At 51.8% G+C, this 21,967-nt stretch overlaps 2 protein-coding genes across 6 annotated transcripts in view; both read right to left on the bottom strand.

Moving 5' to 3' along the window:
- The window catches only part of SMIM17 (small integral membrane protein 17), a 57,552-nt gene extending 35,828 nt beyond the window's left edge, over window positions 1-21,724 (bottom strand). The window contains exons 1-2 of the mRNA XM_073889388.1: window positions 21,679-21,724; window positions 16,917-16,989 (exon numbers count right to left, since the gene is read on the bottom strand). The gene's annotated coding sequence lies outside the window, so the exon portion shown is untranslated. The remainder of the gene's footprint in view (window positions 1-16,916; window positions 16,990-21,678) is intronic.
- LOC112806529 (uncharacterized) overlaps window positions 3,541-21,967 on the bottom strand; it is a 41,765-nt gene continuing 23,338 nt past the window's right edge. The window contains exons 1-4 of one of the 5 annotated variants that reach the window (XM_025848814.2): window positions 21,679-21,719; window positions 16,917-16,989; window positions 11,550-11,676; window positions 3,541-5,693 (exon numbers count right to left, since the gene is read on the bottom strand). In XM_025848814.2, coding sequence (XP_025704599.1) covers window positions 4,225-5,693; window positions 11,550-11,676; window positions 16,917-16,949 — 1,629 coding nt within the window. In that variant the 5' untranslated portion in view covers window positions 16,950-16,989; window positions 21,679-21,719 and the 3' untranslated portion in view covers window positions 3,541-4,224. Of the gene's footprint in view, window positions 5,694-11,549; window positions 11,677-12,312; window positions 12,368-16,916; window positions 16,990-19,798; window positions 19,882-21,412; window positions 21,520-21,678; window positions 21,720-21,967 lie in introns of those variants that run through there. The other 4 variants (XM_073889355.1, XM_073889357.1, XM_073889356.1 and 1 more) reach the window with 4 other exon arrangements.

The following is a 21,967-nucleotide window of genomic DNA, read 5'->3' as shown; positions in this document are numbered from 1 at the left end:
GCTCTATTTTTAACATGGTATATATCTTATATATATGCCCAAAATTATCTTATTTTACATATATAGTACATATATTACATAAAATATATAATGTATATGATATATAACTATTATAGTAATTACTGTATAATTATATAATACAATGTATATGTTATATAGATCATGTGTATTATATATATTACGTGTTATGTTCATATTTAAGCATTAATATATATAGTAAGTATGAGTAGAAAAACACCCCACTTCTCCTGGGCACCGGATGTGTGGGCGTTCCCCCGCCCCCAGCAATTCTGACACCAGCTGGGTGTCCTACAATTCAACTCAACTGTCTACCTGGAGGTAGCATCAGATCCCACAGGTGGAGGGCTCCCCTGTGCACGCTTTCAGAGGCCATTCACAAGTGCAGACTGTCACCTGTCCTGAGTGGCCGTGTATAGGAGGTTCTCAGTCCCGGTCCCTGGGTTTAACTTGTTAAGAGGGGCTCACAGAACGCAGACACATTTTACTCACTACGTCACTGGTTTATTATAAAAGGATCTGAAAGGGGACACCGATGCACAGCCGGATGAGGAGGTACACAGGGTGAGGTCTGGGAGGGTCCCGAGGGCAGGAGCTTCTGTCCCTGTGGCGCTGGGGGGCAGGGGCCCTCCCGGTATGTGGATGTGTTCACCAAGCTGGAAGCTCTCTGAATGCTGTGCTTTCCGGATTTTGTGGAGGCCTTCTCACGTGGGCAGGGCCAATCATTAACTCCACTTCCAGCCCCTCTCCCCTCACTAGAGAAGGGGTGGGTGGGGGACTGAAAATCCCAAGCTTCTAATCATGGCTCTGTGTCTCCAGGGGCCCACCCAGAGTCACCTCATGAGAACAAAAGACACTGCTATCACCAAGGAAATTCCAAGAGACTTAGGAGCTCCGTGCCAGGAACAAATATATACAAAATGTTCCTATTACCTCTCAAGGGGACACAAACCATTCAGTCCACAGCACTGTTTTCCGTGGTGTACATACATCATCTCATTTATTTCCCACAACTAATGCACAAGGTGAGAACTGGTATTACCAGGAAACAGGTTCAGAGAGGTTAAGAAACTCGCCCAGAGTCACACAGCGAGGGCAGAGTCTGGATTTGAACCCAGGCAGTCTGGCTTCAAGGCCTCTGTTCCTCCTGGCTCCATTAATCCGCCCCCTCTCCTTCACTTATGGAGCGAGGGCTTCTTTCTCATTGATAGTGACAGTAACAGCAGGTGCTCGCCTTGAGTATGGGGTCCTGTGTTCCGTTCCACCTTCGTCCAAGTACCAACTCATTCCGATGACTCCAGGAAGCTACATAAAATGATGAAAATACGATCTGTCTTCCTCTCGGGCGTCTGGTGAAGGCTACGCAAGGGGCTGGTAACCGTGGGGGTGGCCTGCACAGGGGTCAGGGTGCAGGCTCTGCCAGGATGCAGCCCACACACCACCCCCGGCGCCCTCACGTCCAGGCTGGGCGATCGGCTCGAGCCTCTGAGCCTCCCTGAGCCTCGGCTTCCCCACCTCCACACCGGACGACGTGGCGAGAACACCTGCGTCTGTGTCACGTCCTGGGCACGTGCCCGGTGCTCGACACACGCTAACCGTAGTGACAAGGCGCTCCCACCGCCCCCTTATGATAAGGATCGGTGGTGAACTTCAGATCCCCTCTTCTGGGCCTTTCGGGGGGACCTCACCCGCCTCGCTAAAGGTCCCGCGGCGTCTTCGGGTCTCTGTCAGATGCCCGCTCCTGCGCGGCCTTGCTGACCACCCAGCCTGAACGGGCCTCATACCTCCGCTGGCTCTGCAGCTTTCCTGCCACCATGCACCCCCCCGCGGCCTAACTCCTGTGTCTCGGGCTTCTCTAGCCCGTGCACCGCTGCCTGGTGGCCCTAGAATGTCAGCTCCAGCACGCGGGGAGCTCACCCCTGCTCGGGGCTGCACCCCCACCCTCGGCTTCTTCAGGAGCTGCACCCGGGTGCACGGGACCTGCTGTCGAATGACTGCTGCCGGGGCCTGTCCCTGTCCCGGGCCTCAGTGTCCCCCCCATCCCACTTTCAGGGACGAGGTGGCAATGAGTGAAATGGGAGCTGCCGCTCCTCGCCTCACCGCTCCGCTCCCTGCCCTGCACTGTTCCAGGAGAGCACAGGCCCGGGCATGGGAAGGCAGGGCAGGAAGAGGTGGACGGCCTCCCCTCACCAGCAGGGCTAGGATGCCAGCAGAGGGCGGACCAGGGAGGACGCAGGTGACGCCACAGAAGGAAGCAGGGGGTGGAGACAACAGCTGCTGGTACGAGCCCCCAGAGACCCGGCCTCTTGGCCCCCAGAAGGGCCGGAGAGGCAACAAGCTTCCCCACGCCCCCTCCTGGCCACACGCACACACAGTCACCACCACGTGAGGCTGCGTCTCTCAGCTCCTGGGGGCGCCCCTGGCCGACCCCCTGCTGCCCCTGCCCCTGCCCCTGCCCCGTGGCTGGGTTAAGGGAGTACGGACGAGGACAGAGAGGACTGAGGCCCCTCCTGGTCTCCACGGTACTGACAGCATTGCCCAAAGGAAGTGCCACGTGCAGCAAGACCTCACGCTGATGAAAGCCAAGGCAGCCATGCGATCCTAGCCCCGTCCACCCCCCGTGGCATGACGCCACGGGGCCGCCTTCTCTGTACCCTCCCCCTTCCCCTGGACTCTGGTCTGGACGGAATGGCCCCGCAGCCACAGCAGGCACACAGAGGCTCGGGCCCTGAGCCACTCCATGATTTCAGGGATGAGGGAGAGACCCAGATCGAGGCCCATCCGCGCACGGCGTTTCTCTGCTCATGGCAGTCCGTTGGTGGGCGAGCCCACAGAACGAAGCGTCGGGCCTTTGTGTCGCGGCCAAGAGGTCGGCGTCCACCTGCACGTGTCTGAGACAATGTGCTGGAGACCACCACGAAACCCTGAGGGAAGCCAGCCTGAGGATGAGGCCGGCCCAGGACGGGAAAGCCAGAGAACCAGAGCACCCGAGCTACACTCCTGATGCCGCATCTGGAACAAACCGACCCTGATGCCCACCTGGCTGCCAGACATCCATCCGAAAAGCCATTGCGTTGCTTTTCCTACTCACAACACAAAGTGCTTCCTGATATAAATGATTTCTTAAAATGAATTGTTTACTCCTTGTGGACACTGGTGTTGCAAACACAGGGACATTTGCGACAAGTAGGATCGAATGTTAAAACAGAAAGGGCGGTGTCGAAGGCCCTGAGAAAGGAGACTCTGGGGGAGATCCCTGTGTTAAACCAAGGGTCAGGTCAGCCTTAGGAAACTCACTTGGAGCTGCCTTCAAATTTAACTGCAAAAATCCACTATAAAAACGGACAGTGTGGTGCTAAGAAACACAAACTTACTAACCTAAGTAAGTACTTAAACCCGAATATCAGGCCTGCTGGTGTTTGCCTGCCCTCCCCCTCTCTCACGGGCACTGAGACGGATTTTAGAAACCACTGGTGCCTGTGTCTTTTGCACCTGACAACTATTTAAAATTACACCAGTCTCTCTTAATTAAAAGTTTTATTTTTTAAAAATTTAACAGACTCTGAGAAGCTTCGGCATCTGAAGTGCTTACTGTTATTTGCTGATGCTGAAAACCACCTTTTCCGCCCACTTACAACTTGCCAGCTTCTCTGGCTGGGTGGCTTGGGGACAGACGGAGGGAGGGCTCCTCTGGCTTCCACCCCCAGGAGGGAATTCACGGAGGGTGAGACCTAACATCTGGACCAGATCTAGGATCCAGAAATGTCCCCATGTTCACTTATCGAGTCCCCCTCTCCCCCAACCCCCTCCTGCATTTTCCCACTGAGTGTCGCCCCAGAGACACTAAATAACCTCGTCCCAGCTCTTACAGTTCGTTCCCACGGCCTGGAGCCCTGATGCCCAGGCTCCTGGAGCTCCTGGGAGTTTCCAGCCACAGTGCCCCTGAGCATGGTGCCAAGTGCGTTAGACATGGGGGGCCTTGCTCTACTGTGGACGTGCAGGTGCCCCGTGGGGAGGGCTCTGTGCACAAGTCCCCATTCGTAAGGCCCGTCTGGGGCTGGGCTCCTCTAACCCTGGTGCTACCCGTGGGCGACGCTGTCAGAACTGCTCGTGCTGCTGGCGGGTGTGGAGGATCCCACCCTCCTGGTGTGGGCTCTGAGGCCCCTGAAGGGAAGCCCCAGGACGACGGGCCCCCCCAGGCCGCCCCTAGGTGTGGATCCTCAGATGGCGCGTGAGGTTGGTGTTCCGGCTGAAGGTCTTGCCACACTCGCCGCACGTGTACGGCTTCTCCCCGGTGTGGATCCTCTGGTGGACCGTGAGCGAGGAGTTCTTGATGAAGGCCTTGCCGCACTGGCCGCACTTGTACGGCTTCTCCCCGGTGTGGATGCGCTGGTGCTCGATGAGGTACGCGCTCTGGCTGAAGGCCTTCCCGCACTCGCTGCAGGCGTACGGCTTCTCCCCGGTGTGGCCCATCTGGTGCACGATGAGGGACGAGCGCCCCGTGAAGTGCTTCTTGCAGATGTAGCACTCGTAAGGCTTCTCCCCGGTGTGGATCCGCTGGTGCTGCGTGAGGGACGAGTTCTTGCTGAAGGCCTTCCCGCAAGCATTACACTCAAAGGGCTTCACGCCGATGTGGAACCGCTGGTGCTGGATGAGGTAGGAGCTCTGGCTGAAGGCCTTGCCGCACTGGCCGCACACATAGGGCTTCTCGCCCGTGTGGTTCCTCTGGTGCAGCGTGAGGGACGAGCTCTTGTTGAAGGCCTTCCCGCACTCCTTGCACGCGTAGGGCTTCTCGCCCGTGTGCGTCCTCTGGTGCTCGGTCAGGTGCATGTTCTGGCTGAAGGCGCGGCCACACACATCGCACACGTAGGGCTTCTCGCCGGTGTGCGTCCTCTGGTGCACGATGAGGTGCATGTTCTGGCTGAAGGCCTTGCCGCAGTCCCCACACGCATAGGGCTTCTCCCCCGTGTGGATCCGCTCGTGCTGCGCGAGCGACGAGGTCTTGCGGAAGGCCTTCCCGCACACATCGCACACGTAGGGCTTCTCGCCCGTGTGCGTCCTCTGGTGCACGATCAGGTTCATGCGCTGGCTGAAGGCCTTGCCGCAGTCCCCGCATCGGTAGGGCTTCTCTCCAGTGTGAACCCTCCGGTGGATGGTGAGGGATGACCGCTCAATGAAGTGCTTCCCACAGACGTCGCATTCAAAGGGCTTCTCTCCCGTGTGGATCCGCTGGTGCTTCATCAGGGATGAGCTCCGGCTGAAAGCCTTGCCACAGGCGCTGCAGTCATAGGATTTCTTCTCCACGTCGAGTCGGGACGGCTGGCTGAGGTCCAGGGCCCTCGAGAACGTCTTCCCATGCATGACAAACGGCCGGGTCCCCTCTTCCCTTGGGCCCTCTGACCGTGGTGGGACCGGGCCGGAGCTCTGGCGGGGGAACGCCTTAAATTCCCGGCACGCGGGGGCGAGCTCCTGGGAAGCCTCCAACCGCTCCAGACAGGTCCGTCTGTTTCCCAGCTGCCTCTCCACCCAGTCACCCTGTGTCCACGCTCTTTCAGAGGCCAGACCGCGGGCACCATTTCTCGGGGGTCCCTCCACGACCACCCCAACAGACGGTCTGTCTTCCGCACTATCCTCTTTTGGACCCGACTCCTTCGTTTCAGGTCTAGTCTCCAAGTCTGGGGGGAGGGGAAAGAGAAGATGAAACGCATGGAGTTAACAATGCTGGGAGTAAGGAACCTCCAGAGCTGGGGATGGATGAGCACACAAAATCAGAGACACAGCCGGGCGTGGATGGAGACGCAAATGACAACCTGCCGATCGGAGGGGAAGCAAAGAGCTGGTGACAAATGTGCTTGGAGGAAGCAGAAGCAACAGGAGGGGAGCAGAGGGAACAGGAAGTGTCCCTTCGGGAGAGCAGTGAAAAGGACGGCGGCCGACGGGAGCGAGAGAGCCGAGGAGAGGCGTCTGAAGAGAAACGACAGGAGGTTAAGCCGGCTTGGACGGAGCGGACCAGAGACTCTTGCAAACCCGAGCAAGGAGTTACTGCAACGGGTTCCCTACTTCCAGGGTTCATCTTGAACATCCCCCACCACTTAGGCTTCCCAAAGCACCAACTTTTGTTAGAAATGGTAAGACGACAGCCGACGTCTGTGTGGCATGTGCTGGTCATCCTCCGAGGCCAGCCAAGCTCCGTCCTCCCCTGTCCCGCCCAGTGCCCCTCACTGCCCTCCTCCGCTGCCCAGTCCTAGAGCTGCAGGTGTCTCTTCGAGCTGGTTCCAGACCCTCCTGCCTCTGCACATCCGTCGCTGCCTGGTAGTCCCAGCCATGCTGCAGCTCCAATCCCCTCCTTCCTACGAGGCAACCAGAAGCAGGGGTAAGGTGGCAGCGGTTCCTGCTGCCCCTTTTAAGCCCCGACCTAGCCCACAACCCCTGGCATCTGAGACCCCTCCCCTAAGTCACAATGGGCCATGCCAGGGGAGTCCGGATTTCAGTATCTTCCACATGCTGACGCCTCCCAAATTTGAACCTCCAGCCCAAACTTCCTCTGGGCTCTGCTGATGAATATTCGAAAGCCCACTTGTTGTCCCTCTTGGATACTGCAAACCTAGTACATCTCACTCAGAACCTGTGGTTTCGGAACCCCTGCCCCTTCCAAAATCAACGATAAAAAGAAAGCCTCGTCAAAGAGCCTTAGCAAACTCAGAAGGATCAATACTGTACGACTCCAGTCCTTGTGAGGCCCCTGGAGTCATCACATTCACAGACACGGAAAGGAGACCGTGGCACCAGGGGCTGGGGGACAGGGTGGGGAGAGGGCGTTTAATGGGGACAGAATTTCAGTTTTGCGAGATGAAAAGAGTTCTATGAATGGACGGTGGTGGCTGCACATCAGTGTGAATGTACTCAACATCACTGAACTGTACACCTAAAAATGGTTAAAATGGTAAATTTTAGGTCTATCTTACCACTTTAAAAAATTAAGTTAAAAAAAAGACGTAGCAGTTCCCCTTGATTCACCCCTTTTCTCCCGCCATCCAGACTGCTAGCAAGTACCACTGGATGCGCACAACAGCTTGGACTAGATCAAATCTTGCCATCACCCTTGCCAATGATCCAGTTAGCACCCCGGATTTCCCAGCCGAAATGCAGCAAGACCCACCACCCTCACCCCTCCACGATGCATTTTCCACTAAGCAGCAAGAGGATCTTCTTAAGAGTCAGACCAGACCCTCCAGTGTCTTCCTGGTGCTCTGAGAATCAAAGCCAGTGCCTTCCCCGGCCTACAGGGTCCTCAGGACAGAGCCAGGCCCCCCTCTCCTAACCTGTCTCCCGCCACCCGTCCCTGCTCACCTGCTGTCAGCCAGACTTGCCCTGTGGTTCCCTTTTTATTCCCTGACAAGTTGTCCATGCCACGTTCTTCCTGCCTCGGGGCCTTTGCACGTGCCACCGCCCCACCCCACCCCACCTTCCCAACGGTGCTCAGCCTTCAGCCCTGAGCTAACATCCTCCACAGGGAGGCCTTCCCTGTCCATCCCATGGTGGAAAGGAACACCCCTCCTGCTAGTCTCTTGCCTGATTCATTGTAGGCGCTCGTTACGATCTGTGGCAACTTTCGTCCGTCCCTGGGATCTGTTTATTGCCAGCCTCCCTATGGAAAGTGAGCTCCATGAGGCCACAGACCTTGTCGGGGCCCAGCTCCTGCAGCAGTGCCTGGCACAGAGAAGCTGTCCGATGAACATTCACTGGGCAAGGTGCCTGGTGCGGCGCTAAGCCATCTGCATGGATCATTCCAGGCAGCCCTGACAACCACATGTGAGTTAGGTACTCTTAAGACTGTGCCCATTTTACAGACGAGGGAACTGAAGGCCTGAGAAGCAAGTCACAAACTCAAGGTCACAGCACATTTGAGGCAGAGCTGGGATTCTAGCAGTCTGATCCTAGAGCCATACGCCCTGATGAGTCACTGTTTTGCTGTGAGCTGCGTTCCTATCCCAGAGGAAAAGATTTGAGAAATACCGAGGGTAGGGGAATGATTGTGGCTTAGTCACCTTGGGGTGTGCATGATGCTCAGCTGTTAGGGCAGATGATGGCATGGGATGTGAAGGCTATGGGGTGGGGAAGGGGATGGCAAATCGGGATGGGGCCAGCGGGGACTGAGAGGTGCTGGGGTACCCACTGGCCATGGCTGCAGAGACCAAAGCGGGCAGAGACTCAGCTGTGAACACAGTTGAAAGTCCTTCGGAGCAAATACTAACTTGAGAAGTCAGGAGACCGGAGGCAGAATGCCAGCACACCCTGCGATCTAAGGGGGCAGGGGAAAGGAGGCAGCCTCCCTTTCATGGATTCAAAGCCGTCAGGAGAGCTCGTTTGCAGAAAAGCAAACACTCAGCTCTTAGCCATGAGAAGCTGTGAATACACAGCTCATCGTCAGCCAAATTAAACCAACCGGCCACACGGCGTTTCACCAACAAGACCGGCAAACAGCAGAGCATGGAGGACGTGCAGATGGTGCAGTGCGGGGATGTGAGCATCCTTGTGGCAGTCGAGGGAAATGCTAACAGGACGATGTCTGCAGAGGTCACTTGGGCAAAAAGCTACTCATATGCAAAACGCTATTCATTCCTTTTGACCTAAATAGGGATGTTTTTGTGGTACTAGATTTCTTGTCTTCCATAGTTTCTTTTCTCATATTCTGTATTTCTACGATCGTTTCTGATCACCAAGTAATTCACACTTGTAATTAAACATCAAACATCAAAAAATAACATAAAATGGAAGTCTCCTGCAATCTCACCTGTGTTAACCATTTGGTGTGTATTTTTAGAACTTTCTCTCTAGTGTACACCTTTTTTAAAAAGTGCATATAACACACTTGTACGCACACACATATACATGCACACTTTTTTCCCCCTCAAATGGGGCTTCTGGCCCAGACAGAATAACAGGGATAGGACTTCCCCTCAGCCTACAGCCTAAAGCAAAGGGAAAGGGTGCGGGGGAGGACAAAATATATAAAACAAAGGTTATAAGACACTGGACATCAGACAGCAAAGGGCAATGTTACCTGAGAGGTGGGGTCAGAGAGGCAGGCCCTAGGACCACCCAGCTTACTCGGGGGAAAGGCTGCGGGCTTCGGGTGGGGCCTTGGGGGTTGGGAAGGGAGGACGAGGCAAAGCCCAGCAGACCCCCTGAGCAGAGAGAGCGCTCTGGAGATCTGTGAGGTCCTTCCCCCAGCATCAGATTCCTGGTCAGAACTGCACACATGGAAACCACCCAAGCTTGGGAAAAAACACCCAGAAGGGTTTGAAAATGTACCCAGAGCCGATGAAGGCTGGGAACAGTGCCTTCTCACACCAGCCAGCCACGAAACCCATACCATGTAATTCACAGGCATTGGGTAGGACACTCAAGAGGGTCATGAGGACAGCAAGCTGTCTGAGCACAGGTCATAAAGGCAGAAACTGAGAGCAGATCAAATGATACAGTGTTGGTGTCACAACAGACATAGATGGAGGAGATAGAACACAGCCCAGAATTAGACCCACAAATACATACATGGACAACTGATTTTTGACGGACATGCGAAGGAAATTTTTCCAGTGGAAAAGTGCAGTCTCTTCAACAAACGGTGGTAGAACAACTCGATATTCGTTTGATGAAAAAAAAAAGAGCTTCAATTAACACTTTGCGTCATTACAAAAATTAACTCTAAAGGGATCAAAGAACAAAACACATAACCTAAAACTGTACGACTTATAGAAGAAAACCTTTGTGGCCTTGAGACAAGCAAAGATTTCTTAGATATGACATCAAAAGGAAAATGACTGATAAATCGGACTACATCAAATTAAAACCTCTGGCTCTTCAGCAATTAGTGCCGGGGCACTTGGATACCCACATGCAAGAGTGACATTAGACCCCTTTCCTACACAATTCATGAAAATTAACTCAAAATGGACCAAAGACCTAAATGAAGAGCCAAAATTACAAAAGTCTTAGAAGAAAACACAGGAGTGAATCTTAGTGGCCTTGGGTCAGGCAACGGTCTCTCAGGACACCAAAAGCACACACAACAACAATGCACACCCCCGAGAATGGCTAAAATGACAAAGACTGAGCATGCGAAGCTTTGACAAGCACAGGGAGCACCTGGAACGCGTGGGCTCTGCTGGCGGAAATGTAAAATGGTGCCACTGCTTTGGAAAAATGTCTGGCAGTTTCCAGAAAGGTTAAGGTACACCTACCATGTGATTCAACCATTCTACTCCCCGGTGTTTGCTCAAGAGAAAGGAAAGCATAGATCCACAGTGAACGCTGTACACACGGGTTCATAGCAGATTTACTGGTGGCAGCTCAGAACTGGAGACAACCCAAATGTCCATCAACAAGTGAATGGATAAACACATCGTGGTCTATCCATGAGGTAGAATATCACTCAGCAATAAACAGACGTGAACTACTAATACATACAACATGGGTGAACCTCAAAATAATTATGCCGAGTGAAAGAAATCAGAACAAAAAAAAAAGAGTACATGCTGTATGAGTGTGTGTATGTAAAATTCCAGAATATGCAAATTAAACCACAGTGCCGTAAAGCACTTACACATAAAGTGGTTGCCCAGGGAATGGAGGGTGGGTGCGAGAAGCACATGGAGATATTATAAAGGGGTAATGGATATGTTCATTATCTGGATCATGGTGATGGTTTCCCCCTGGGTGTATACAGATGTCAAAATGCACCAGATTGTAAGTTTTAAATCTGTGCAGTTAATTGTAGGTCAATTATACTTCCATGAAAGCTGTAAGAGAAATGGGACATATTCTTGGTCTGGAAGTTAGTGGTTTTGACCTAGCACTGTATCAAGGGATAGCTTTCCATCAGCACCCACAAAGAGTGCTCATCTTTGAAGACCTACATGGTTTCCATCATACTGATACGATTTGATGTGTTTAGTCAGTCTTGTATGGGTGGGCATTTAGGTCATTTCTCCTTTTCTTCCTGTGTAAAAGTTTGCACACTCACAGGAAGATATCTAAAGGACAGATCCCTAAAAATAGAACTGTTCAAAATTTGGCTGATAATGCCCAAACTGTCCTCCAAAATTGCTGTCCCAATTTTATATTCCTAAAATGGGAAAGTCTTTTCCCTACACCCTCACAATACAGGCTATTATCATTCCTCACGGGCAAAAACTGTATTTCTTTGACTATTGGTAAGGTTTAAAAATCTTTTATAAACTGTGATTTTGTGTATTTCTACATTTATGAACTGCCAGCTCATATGTTTGGTCTACCTTTCTATCATTGTTTCTTGTTTCATTCTTGTTTATTCCTAGGAGCTCTTTATATAATTATAATCCTTTGACTATTATACATGTGGTGAATATTACTCCATTTCATTACCTATCAACTTTATTTTTATCTTTAAACTTCCTACATAGTAAAATCTGCCCATGCTTTTTCTTATTTCTTTGTAGTCCTCAAGTGACAGGCCGATGGTGAGTAATTCAGTGAAGCTGCCCCCTTACCCAGAGAGACCAGGTTCCTGTAGTTCTCCAGCATCACATCTCTGTACAGGTCCTTCTGGGCAGGCTCCAACTGCTGCCACTCCTCCTGGGTGAAGTCCACTGTCACATCCCTGAACGTCACTGATTCCTGTAAGAGGAAACCCACAACCACTCACCGCAGGGCCCTGCTCACAGAGGTCTTGAGAAAAGGCCAGAAAAGCCAAGAGGATTTAGGGGAGGCAGACGGGATGTCTCTGGAGTGATTTCAAGAAGGTGCGGAGTTCTGAAGGGACCAACCCCTCAGTGTTCTTGGTGCCTACTTATAGTGGGATGGTCCTCTGACAGAGAAATAAAACAAATATAAGACTGTTTAGAGCAGAAAGTCACACACTTTGGAAACAGAGAAGGAATCAAAGGTATAATGACCATAACTCCATGAATGGACATGTGCATTAGTTGCCCGGTAAAGGCAGAATCCTAGATGGACTCCAGTAGCTCCACACACTGTCCTGAGCCCCTATGGAGCTGCAGGCACTGAGCTAGGTGCTGGGAAAAGACACAGAAAGTTCAAGTACTAGCTCCACATGGACGAGGTACATGAACACATACATGACTGATCAGCAATCTGGTCAATACCACCGTGAAGGTACGAACGAAATCCTCCAGACGCCCTGAGCAATGGCAGCTTTAGGGGGTGTCTAGGAAGACTTCAGAAAGGTGACACCGAATGTAGTCTGAGGGGACAATGAATGGTTGGGTCTGTGGGGGGAGTCTGAATCAAGACCTGAGGCTTCAGCGGCAGATTAGGCCATGGGGAAGGGTGGAGAGTTCCTGGGGTAGAAGCCTCGGTGCCTTCCCAACAGATGCTGCAAACCCTGTGGATAAGATGAATATTCCATAGCACGGTAGGTAATGATGATGGTGATGACGTCAACCACCACGGTGACAAGACCTATCACTTATTGTGCAGTTGCTGTGGGCTGGGTCCTATTCAAAGTGCTTGCTGTAGGTTGAATTATGCCCACCCCCAAGTCCTATGTGGAAGTCTAGACCTCCAGCACCTCAGAATGGATGTTATTTGGAAACAGGGACACTGCAGATGTAATGAGTCAAGACGAAATCATACTGGGGTCAGGTGGGCCCTTAATCCTACATGACTGGTGTCCTCATAAAAAAGAGACATTTAGACACAGACATGCACACAGGGAGAATGCCATGTGAAGACTGGCGTTATGCTGCCACAAGCCCAGAACTACCAGAAGCTTGAAAGAAGGCCTGGAACGGCTCCCTCTGTTAGGCCTCCAGAGGCAGCATGGCCCTGCTGACACCCTGACCTTGGGGACGTCATCCTCCAGAACTGTGAGAAGATAGACTTGCACTGTGATCCCCCAGTCCGTGGTACTTTGTTATGGCAGCCTTAGCAAACCAATACATCCATCCTGCTCACTATGATATCCCCAGTGCTTTGTACAATGCCTGGCATCTAGTAGGCACTCAACAAATAGCTCTTGAATGAGTAAATGGATCAATGAATAAGGAGGGCATGAGAATTAAGTTAATCCATGTTTGCTGCTCAGAACAGTACATACATACAGTAGGTGCTCAATGACCATCAGCTACTGTTACTGCCACCCACAGGTCCTTGGCTCCCTCCAGTGCGCTGAGCATCACCCCCGCCCCGGACCCTGAACCACGGCTCACCCTCCCTGGGAGGAGACCTCATCTCTTGGCCAGTTCTTTCATTGTCTCCAGTGCCTGCCCAAGTGCCCTGGGCTCACACTGGCCTCCCTGTCTCAGGGGCCACCATCACTCGATGCAGATGCAGCATGCAGCAGTGGCTAAGGGTTTGGACTTGGGAGTCTGGTAGCCTGCAATGAAATCCTGGCTCTGTCCCTCCTATGCTGTGTTTCCTTGGGCTACTGTCTCAACCTTTCTGAGCCTCATCTGTTCAATGGGCTTCATAACAACAATGTCCCCCTCCGTGGTTGTCAGGGGTGTTAAGTGAGGAATACATATATGCTTCCAGCACAGTGTCCCGTACAGCTAGAGTAAGCTCTTGATGAATGCCAACTTTTGCTAATCATCATTTAATTTTGATGTTTCATATATATCTTATGTACTTTTTATTAATAATAATAGTTATTATTATATGATATTATTTGATTCTTTGACCTAATACAACCTTGGACCAGTCCTGCTAATAATTCCTTCTTTTAAAAAAACCTACTTTATTGAGGTATGGTTGCCATACAAAAAGCTGTGAATATTAATACCATTTGATAAGTTTGGAAAGTATACACCCATGTAATCACCACCACAATCTTAAACTTACCCATCACTTCCACAAGTTTCCTCCTGCCCCCTTTTAAAATTTATTTTAATTTTTTATATAATAATTCTTTCAGAAAGTCTTGCCTAAGCATGTTCCATCTCAACTCGCTCAATAAGTAAACTATTTGCTGAGCATGTCCCATACACCAAGCCTGGCTGGGGGTGCACAAAAATACACCAAAACCACAATGGATGGTCTTGGAAGTCTTGGAGCCTACACCTTACTGCAAAGGATGCTGGGAGGGCAGACAGCAATGGGTGGAGGAGACCTCCCCTAGAAGTGAAGCTTAACGCCAAAGGCACCCAAGCCCTCAGAGTCCTCCTAAATAATGTAGGTAAAAGAAGAAATCGAGACAACCACCACAGATAAGTTAAAAATGAAGACATTATGGTGCAGCTGCTTTGGAAAAGAGGCCGACAGTTCCTTCAATGGTTAAACACAGCAACCCCACTCCTGGGTATGTACCCAAGAGAAATGAGGACGTGGGTTCAAACAAACAAAAAAAAACTTGTAATGTTCACTGCAGCATTACTAACAACAACCAGAAAGTGGCAACAACCCAAATGTCCATCAGCTGATGCATGAGTGAATAAACATGCTCTCTCCACGCCGTGGAATATTACTCAGCCCTGAAAAGGAACGAAGCATTCGCACGTGCTACCACATGAAGGAATCTCAAAATCATCATGCTGAGAGGCAGATACAAAAGATCACACAGTGTGTGAATTCATTTACATGAAACGTCCCAAATACGAAAATTCGCAGAGGAAGAAAGTAGATTAGTGGTTGCCAGGGGCAGGGGACCAATGGGGGAAACGGGAACAAGTGTTAATGGGCACACATTTCCTGTTTGCCTTATGAAAATGTTCTAGAACTGACTGTGGTCACCGCCGCACAATTCTGTGATTAGACCATAAACCAATGAACTGTATATGGTGTGGGAGGCAGAGTGCGTCCCAAAACAGGGGTTACATAAACGAAGACATGACAAACCGAAAGTCACAGACAAGTAAACTGACACGTTCATACAGCAAATTAAATTTCATGTAGATACAAAAGATTCAAAAGTCATGATTATCCAAATGATAAATGGAAAAAAGGAAGAAAATACAGGTCATGTATGACCTGCAAACAGAGAGACCTTTAAAGTCAACGATGTCACCACAGAAGGAGAGGCAGATTTGGTTTTAAAGATCTGAAATGCTTTTGTAATTTAAAAATATAGAATAAATGAAGAAACAAAGAGCGAGCCTGGGAAGAATATTTGCCACGACTACGTATACACACACACACATTTAAAATTTCAAGAATACTGAGAGTCCTATAGACTGGTAAAGCACAAGAGAGATAATCTACCCGCCTGCAGAAATGGCTAACAAACATTTCCTGAAAATAAACCCTCACCCACAATACAGACAATGCTACTCAAGCTCACCCATCATGCTCAAGGTCAATACCATGTGTCATTTATATCCCACGTTCAGAAGAAATTCTGACAACAGCCCACGGAAACCTCTCCTCCAGCCTGGCAGGGAACACATACAACTGCCACCATCAGTGGGAAAAGCGCTAGGAGCCTCAGGGAAGGCCTCAGAAACATCCAACCCGGGATTCCTCCTCAAGGAAGCACACCTAAGAAATCACACGAAATGCACAGAAAGACTTATGTGCCAGCCGTGTCCCTCCTAACATTGTTCGTAACCACGAGTAACTGGAAACCAGTAAACATCCCACAACAAGGGAACCACAAAGGAAGCCAGCTACAGCTCTTAGCTGAATTTCTTACATAGCCATTAAAATGGATGTTACAGGGAGCTTTTAACTACGAGGAGAAATGCTTAGGATTAAATCTTCAACACAAAAAAAAGGATATAAAAACTGCTTAGCCAGGGTGATTCTCATTTTTGCAAAACGTGTATCCAGGGAAAGAAAGACACCCAGACATTCAAGAGTGGTTATCTACTGTGCAAGGTCGCAGGTCAACCCCATTCTCTCCGCTGTGTTCTTCCGGACTTCTCTAAGCTCTTTATACTGATTATACATTTCCTCACCGACCAGGAATTTTCTTTTACTTTTATGATAGACTATTGACAGCATCAAAAAATTTTTTTAAAAAGTCAAACTCACCAGATGACTATGCAGCCAAATAAGCGATGTTTGCAAAGTTTATGAAGTTTCAAAATAAGGGAAATCCTTATCAATTAAAGTTAGAACGGGGGGGAATCTCAATATTAAAATGGCAGAGCCAATACTTGGTCAGTTTTTTAAAATGCTAATCAGAGAAGAAAGAAAATAAATGAATACACAAATATCCATATGGTTTATCTACGGGGAAAGGGACTATGGGTGAATTATATTGTCTTACCTACAGTTTACTGGGCTTTCCCAGTTTTCTAGAAGGAATATTTACATGTAATTTCTTTATTATGAAATATTTCTGGCATAAAAGGAAATTTAGAGAAAAACACAACAAACAACCATACACGTGCCACCCACTAAAGCATAAAACCTACTAGCGAGAGCCGCGGACGCCCGGATGCCCTACCCCGTGGTGCCCTCCTCCCTCTCCCCAGAGGTAACCGCTGTCCGAAGTGTGCACGCGGGCCTTGCTCCAGCCTGTGTTCTGCACGTTCACCACGCATGTGGGTGTTCGTAAGTGACATTCACGTGTCTGGTACAGCATGCTGCCCAGGCCCCTCTGCAGGGGCCTTTTTCACACTTGATGTGTTTAAACCACCACTTCCCAGTTGCCCATTTGTCTCCTGAAAGCCCCGGGGACAGAGCCAGTCCCTCCCAAGCTGCCCTGTCCCCCTTGGCTGACCGAAGCCAGTGGCAGGGGCAGGCAAGGGGCTGCCAAGCCCGGAAAGGGCAGAGCAGAGGAGAGCAGCACCCACGAATGTGACCCTCCCTCCTCAGGGCAGACACAGGCCCCTGGAGACAGCCCAGGAGGTGAGCTCCACAGGGGGCCTGGGAGTCAGAGGGTCATCCCTGGGCAGGAGTCCTGCCCCTTGGGCTTGAGCCTCTGGAATGGAGTGTGAGAGGGTAACATGACTTACCAGGGCCTCATCAGTCAGCAGCTGGGTGGCCATCCCTCCGGTGCCCAGGGTGACGGGAACGGGCAGACTGCGGCTGGGAGAGAAAGAGAGGTCACAGTGAGAGACCAGGCCTGGGCCTGCTTCACACAGCGACAGGACAGACAGACACATACCCACTAGGGGACAGGCAAGGAGGGACGCGCACACACACGTTAGTAACAAACACTAAGCACGACTCCCCTGTGCAAGGCCCTGGGCGGACACCTCTCCTTTAACCCTCTTAATGCCCCACAAAATAAGTCCTGCTTCCACCCGCCCCATTTCACAGATGAGAAAACTGAGGCCCAAGGGATGAGCCACTGGCCCAGGATTCCACACAGCTGGGAATGGAGTGGGGCAGAGTATGTCCAGGTCTAGGTGCTTGCTGCCTCTCAAGTGCACAACCAGACACCCTCACACCCGCACATCCGTTCCCACAGTCTGCTGGGAGCAACAGAACCCTCCGCCTTCTCCCTGCTCAGACCCCCTCCCAGGTCTGAGAGCTGGTCTGAGGCCCCACTCCCCACCCCTACAGGCGATCCCCCACATCTCACAGGGGTAACCTTGGGGTTCAGCTAACTGGTACGCAGAAGGAACCTGGGGCCTTCTAGCACACAGTAAGAGCTCAACCCATAGCAGCTGTTACTACTGTTGTTGGTCGTGTATGTTCCGAAGAGTGGGATACAGTCAGCTTTGTCCTAAAGGGTCTCCTTTCTTACAGCAGTGCCCCGCTCCTATTTATGGCAGTCACACAGAATGCCCTTTTAAACTAAGCTGATTTAGGGGCGCCTGGGTGGCGCAGCTGGTAGAGTGTACAACTCTTGGTCTTGGCTCAGGCCGTGATCTCGGGGATCCTGGGATCGAGCCCCACGTCCGGCTCCGCACTTGGCGTGGAGTCTGCTTAAGACACTATTGCCCTCTCCCTCTGCCCCTCCCACTTGTGCTTGCACTCTCTCTCTGAAATAAATAAAATCTTTAAAAAAAAATAAAAAATTAAGTTGATTTAAGTAAAATAAATAAATAATTTTAAAAATCAGTGCGTCAAAACAAACAAAAATCAGTCAATTTAAATAAAAGACAAAGTAAAACACTGAACAGGCGGCATAGATTAGCACAGATTCTTAAGAGTTTAGGACATGCTAGTTCAGTCCTGGCTCCATGGTGACCTGTCAGGACTTGCATGCCTCCCATGATGAGGAGCTCACTACCTGTGTCACCAACACCTCTGGCTGGAAACAAGTTTTCCTTCTGCTATAAGTCAAAATATGCCTCCTTAAACCTCCCTCAGGATCACCTGTAAAAATACAGTCCTCTCCTATACAAAAGCCCTTCAGCTACTGTGCCATTTCTCAAAGTACCAGAAATCACTAGGAATGCTTATTATTCAGAATATACATCCCTAGGTCCCTGCCCAGACCTGCTGGATCAAACCATCTGGGATGGGGACTGAGAATCATTAATTTCCAAATGAGTTTTTTTTTTAAGATTTTATTTATTTATTTGACAGAGAGACACAGCAAGAGAGGGAACACAAGCAGGGGGAGTGGGAGAGGAAAAGCAGGCTTCCCGGGGAGTAGGGAGCTCGATGCGGGGCTCGATCCCAGGACCCTGGGATCATGACCTGAGCCGAAGGCAGACACTTAATGACTGAGCCATCCAGGCGCCCCTCCAAATGAGTTTCTTAAAGTGTAAGAACCATGAAGACAAAGAAAGTTCTTTTTGAGGCCAAAGGGCCCCCCACTTTTACAAGCAAAAAGTTGCGATTTTAACTCACACATAAAGGACAGGTGGGCAGAAGCCTTTAGAACAGTTCTCCACTAGGGGGTGATTTTGGCCCCAGGAGACACTTGACAACGTCTGGAGACATTAGTAGTTGCCACAGCTTGGGGGAGCGTGCTGCTATGGGCATTTGGTGGGCAGAGACCAAGCATACTGCTCAATATCCTACGCTGCACAAGACAGCCCCCACAGCAAAGACTGCCAATAGCGTGGAGGCTAAGAAGCCCCAGTGTTGTTCACAAACGCGTGGGCTGGGGTCTCTTACCACTTCCTGTCCACAGACTTCACAGCACCACGTCTGGCCTGCAACAAGCCCTCAATAAAAATGTCCTCCAGCTTAAAACCCTCCTACGGCTTCCCTCAGCATTAGAAATCATCCACAGTCTTCCCAGCGGCCCATGTGGCCCTTATGGTCTGCCCCTGCTGGCCATCCCCCTTCCACTCTGCTGTCCCCTCCAACACTTGGCCCCAGGCACACTGGCCTTCACATCTGCTGTTCCCTTTTCAGGGATGCTCTTCCCATGGCTAGCTCCATCTCCCAGTCAGCTTAAGAGGCACCTCTTGGAGAAGTAAGTCCCCACCCCCAGGCCCCTGAGCTCAAGTGGCAACCCCCACCCCTTCCACCATCTCCCTATAGCACACATGATCATCGACAACGGTCTTTTTAAAGTGGTGTTCTCAAGTTCCTCATCTGTCTTCCCTCCTCCAGAATGCAACCCCCCAGGAAGCAGAGATGATCATTTCTGCACAGTGTCTCTGGCATCTTGGACGATGTATGGTACACAGGAGGCACCCAAACACAGAGGGAATGAATAGATGAGCAAACTTCTAGTGTTGGCAAAGACACAAGAAATGGGCCCTCTCACACACAGCTGAAGGAATGGGAGTCTCTCACCTTTCCAGAAAGAGAGCTGGCAATATACGAACCCCATAACCCAGAAACCCTGTCTGAGACTCTGCCCATAGCAATAAAAGCTCTGCATAAAAGGTTATCACATAGAAAAAAGACATTTATCGTAACACAATTCCTAGAGGCAAAAGGCCAACCAACCAACAAAAAGTCCTGGAAACAAAATAATAAGTACCCATCAGTAAGGGAGAGGCCGTATTATGAAGGATCAGGTCATCTCTACAAAGGAGGAGTTAGTTCTGCATCTACTCACATCTGTAAAGTCACTAAGTGAGAAACACAAGTTAGACGAGAGTTTTATACCTAACTTTAACCTCTCTGAGTAAAGACAAATCAGCACACGGTGGGGGGTGTTTCTGTGCAGCATTTCTAAGCCTGGGGAAGGCCATGGAATGATGGACACCAGGTGGTGCTTTGAGGGGAACAAAGTGGGAATGAGAAGGAGGCATTATTCATTGTCTTCCTTCGTATTCTTTTGTTTCCCTGGACGCAATAATTTCTATTACTGTCATAATGTTTGAAAAAAGATTTAACTTTTTAAATGTTACTCGTGCTGGACTGGCAGCCTCTGACTCCTATTCCTGGACTGTGAGGTGAACAACACTGGCTCCTTTGGCTGGACGTGGACAGAACCAGAGCCAGCTCACCCACGAGGCCCGGTGAGCCAAAGACCCCTAATATCAAAAAAGGTGAATGTAATCCAACCCAGATTACATGTGTCCTTATAGCAGTGGAATCACAAACTGTAATTTAAAAAAAAAACAAACAATTTTTTTAAAGAGGCCCATGAACTCACAGCGGCCCTGTAAAGCGACACGTGCACAGGGCTGGTGACTGTTGAACCCAGTGTGGCCCGAGATCTGTGCTGCTGCAAAGCCAAGTGGCTCCCTCCTTCCTCCTCTTCCTCTGAGCTTTCTGGTATTTCCTTCCTTCCATTGTTTCTAGGGGAGAATCCCAAGGGGAAAAATCCTGGAACTTTGTCTCAGATGAGTTGAAAGGAAAAAAGACTTTCCCCTTTGCCTGGTAGCTAAGCGCGGGGGCTCCGGAACCCGATGCCTGGGTGTAGAGCTGGGTGACTTAGGCTCTGAGCTCAGGGTCCCCATCCGTAATACGAGGGTGATAAGGGCTTCCCTCCTCACAGTCCCTGCAAGGCCTCTAAACGAGGCAGTCCCAGCAAAGTGCCCGGAACAGCACTCTGAGTGCCCAGCGCGCAGTCCCTGAGCCAATAAACCCCTGGTCAGGACGGGGTAGGGGTCAGGACTCCCCTCACCAAGGCCCTGTGAGAGGAGGCAGGAAAGAAGGCGCACACCCCCAGCCCCAAATGCTGTCGCCCACACACTTCCTGGCCCTCAGGCTCCCAGTCCCTCCAGGCCCTTCTATGGCCAGACAAGTCTGAGGGCCTGGGAGGAGCTGGGGACTCGGGGCGCCCAGGCCAGGCCCACCTGTCCAGCCAAACCCGGTCCTTCACCCCTGCTTTGGGAGGCGCACAGCCAGAGGCACTCACACCCACCCAGCTGCGGCCAAAGACCGAGACCCCAGTGGACACGCTGACAGGGCTGGGCCTCAGGGAGACACCCTCACTCCCAGAGACACAGATCCAGAGGCCAGGAGCGGACACAGGTGCGCCCGGGGCGGCCCCTCCGAGACGCGCACAGGCCAGGAGCGGACACAGGTGCGCCCGGGGCGGCCCCTCCGAGACGCGCACAGGCCAGGAGCGGACACAGGTGCGCACCCGGACGCACCGCACAGGCAGGCGCGCAGGGGGCCGCCCCCGCTCGCTCTGACTTACACGCGGGCACGACCGCAGGGCCAGCGCACACGCGGTCGGGCACCCAGATCCGCCTCCTTCCCGACCAGCGCCCGCTCTCCACAGCCCTCCAGCCGCCCCCCGGTCCCTCCCCGCCCGCAGCCCGCACGCCTCCTCCCCCGGGCGAGGGTCGGTGCGCGCAGGGGCAGCAGAGTGAGGGGGAGGGGGAAGGGGGGAGGGGGGAGGGGCCCCGCCCCTCCTCCCCCTCTCCTCCCGCCCCGCCCCGCCCCGCCCGCAGCCGGACTCACCCGCGCTGCTCCGCCAGGACAATGACCCGCGCCCGCTGGGCCCGCCCGACCGCACTGCGCCTGCGCAGCCGAACGGACTACACTACCCAGAGGCCCGCGCGCCGCGCCTCCGTTCGGGCCTCCCGCCGAGCGGAGCCGAGCGGAGCCGAGCTCACCCGAGACCCGATCGCGCCCTTCCATCTCCCGAAGGTCCCAGCCGCACCGCTACCAAGGAGGCGGGGTGTGTGTGGGGAGGAGTGAGGGAGAGGGCGGGGCGAGAGCGAGGCGGGGAGAGGGAGGAGCGGGGGGG

This window comes from Callorhinus ursinus, unplaced genomic scaffold (assembly GCF_003265705.2).
Source record: "Callorhinus ursinus isolate GAN/ISIS: 27379988/994484 unplaced genomic scaffold, GSC_fseal_2.0 scaffold106, whole genome shotgun sequence".
Classification (NCBI taxonomy): domain Eukaryota; kingdom Metazoa; phylum Chordata; class Mammalia; order Carnivora; family Otariidae; genus Callorhinus; species Callorhinus ursinus.
Note: the sequence above shows the minus strand (reverse complement) of the source record. Positions and strands in the feature narration are given on the sequence as shown.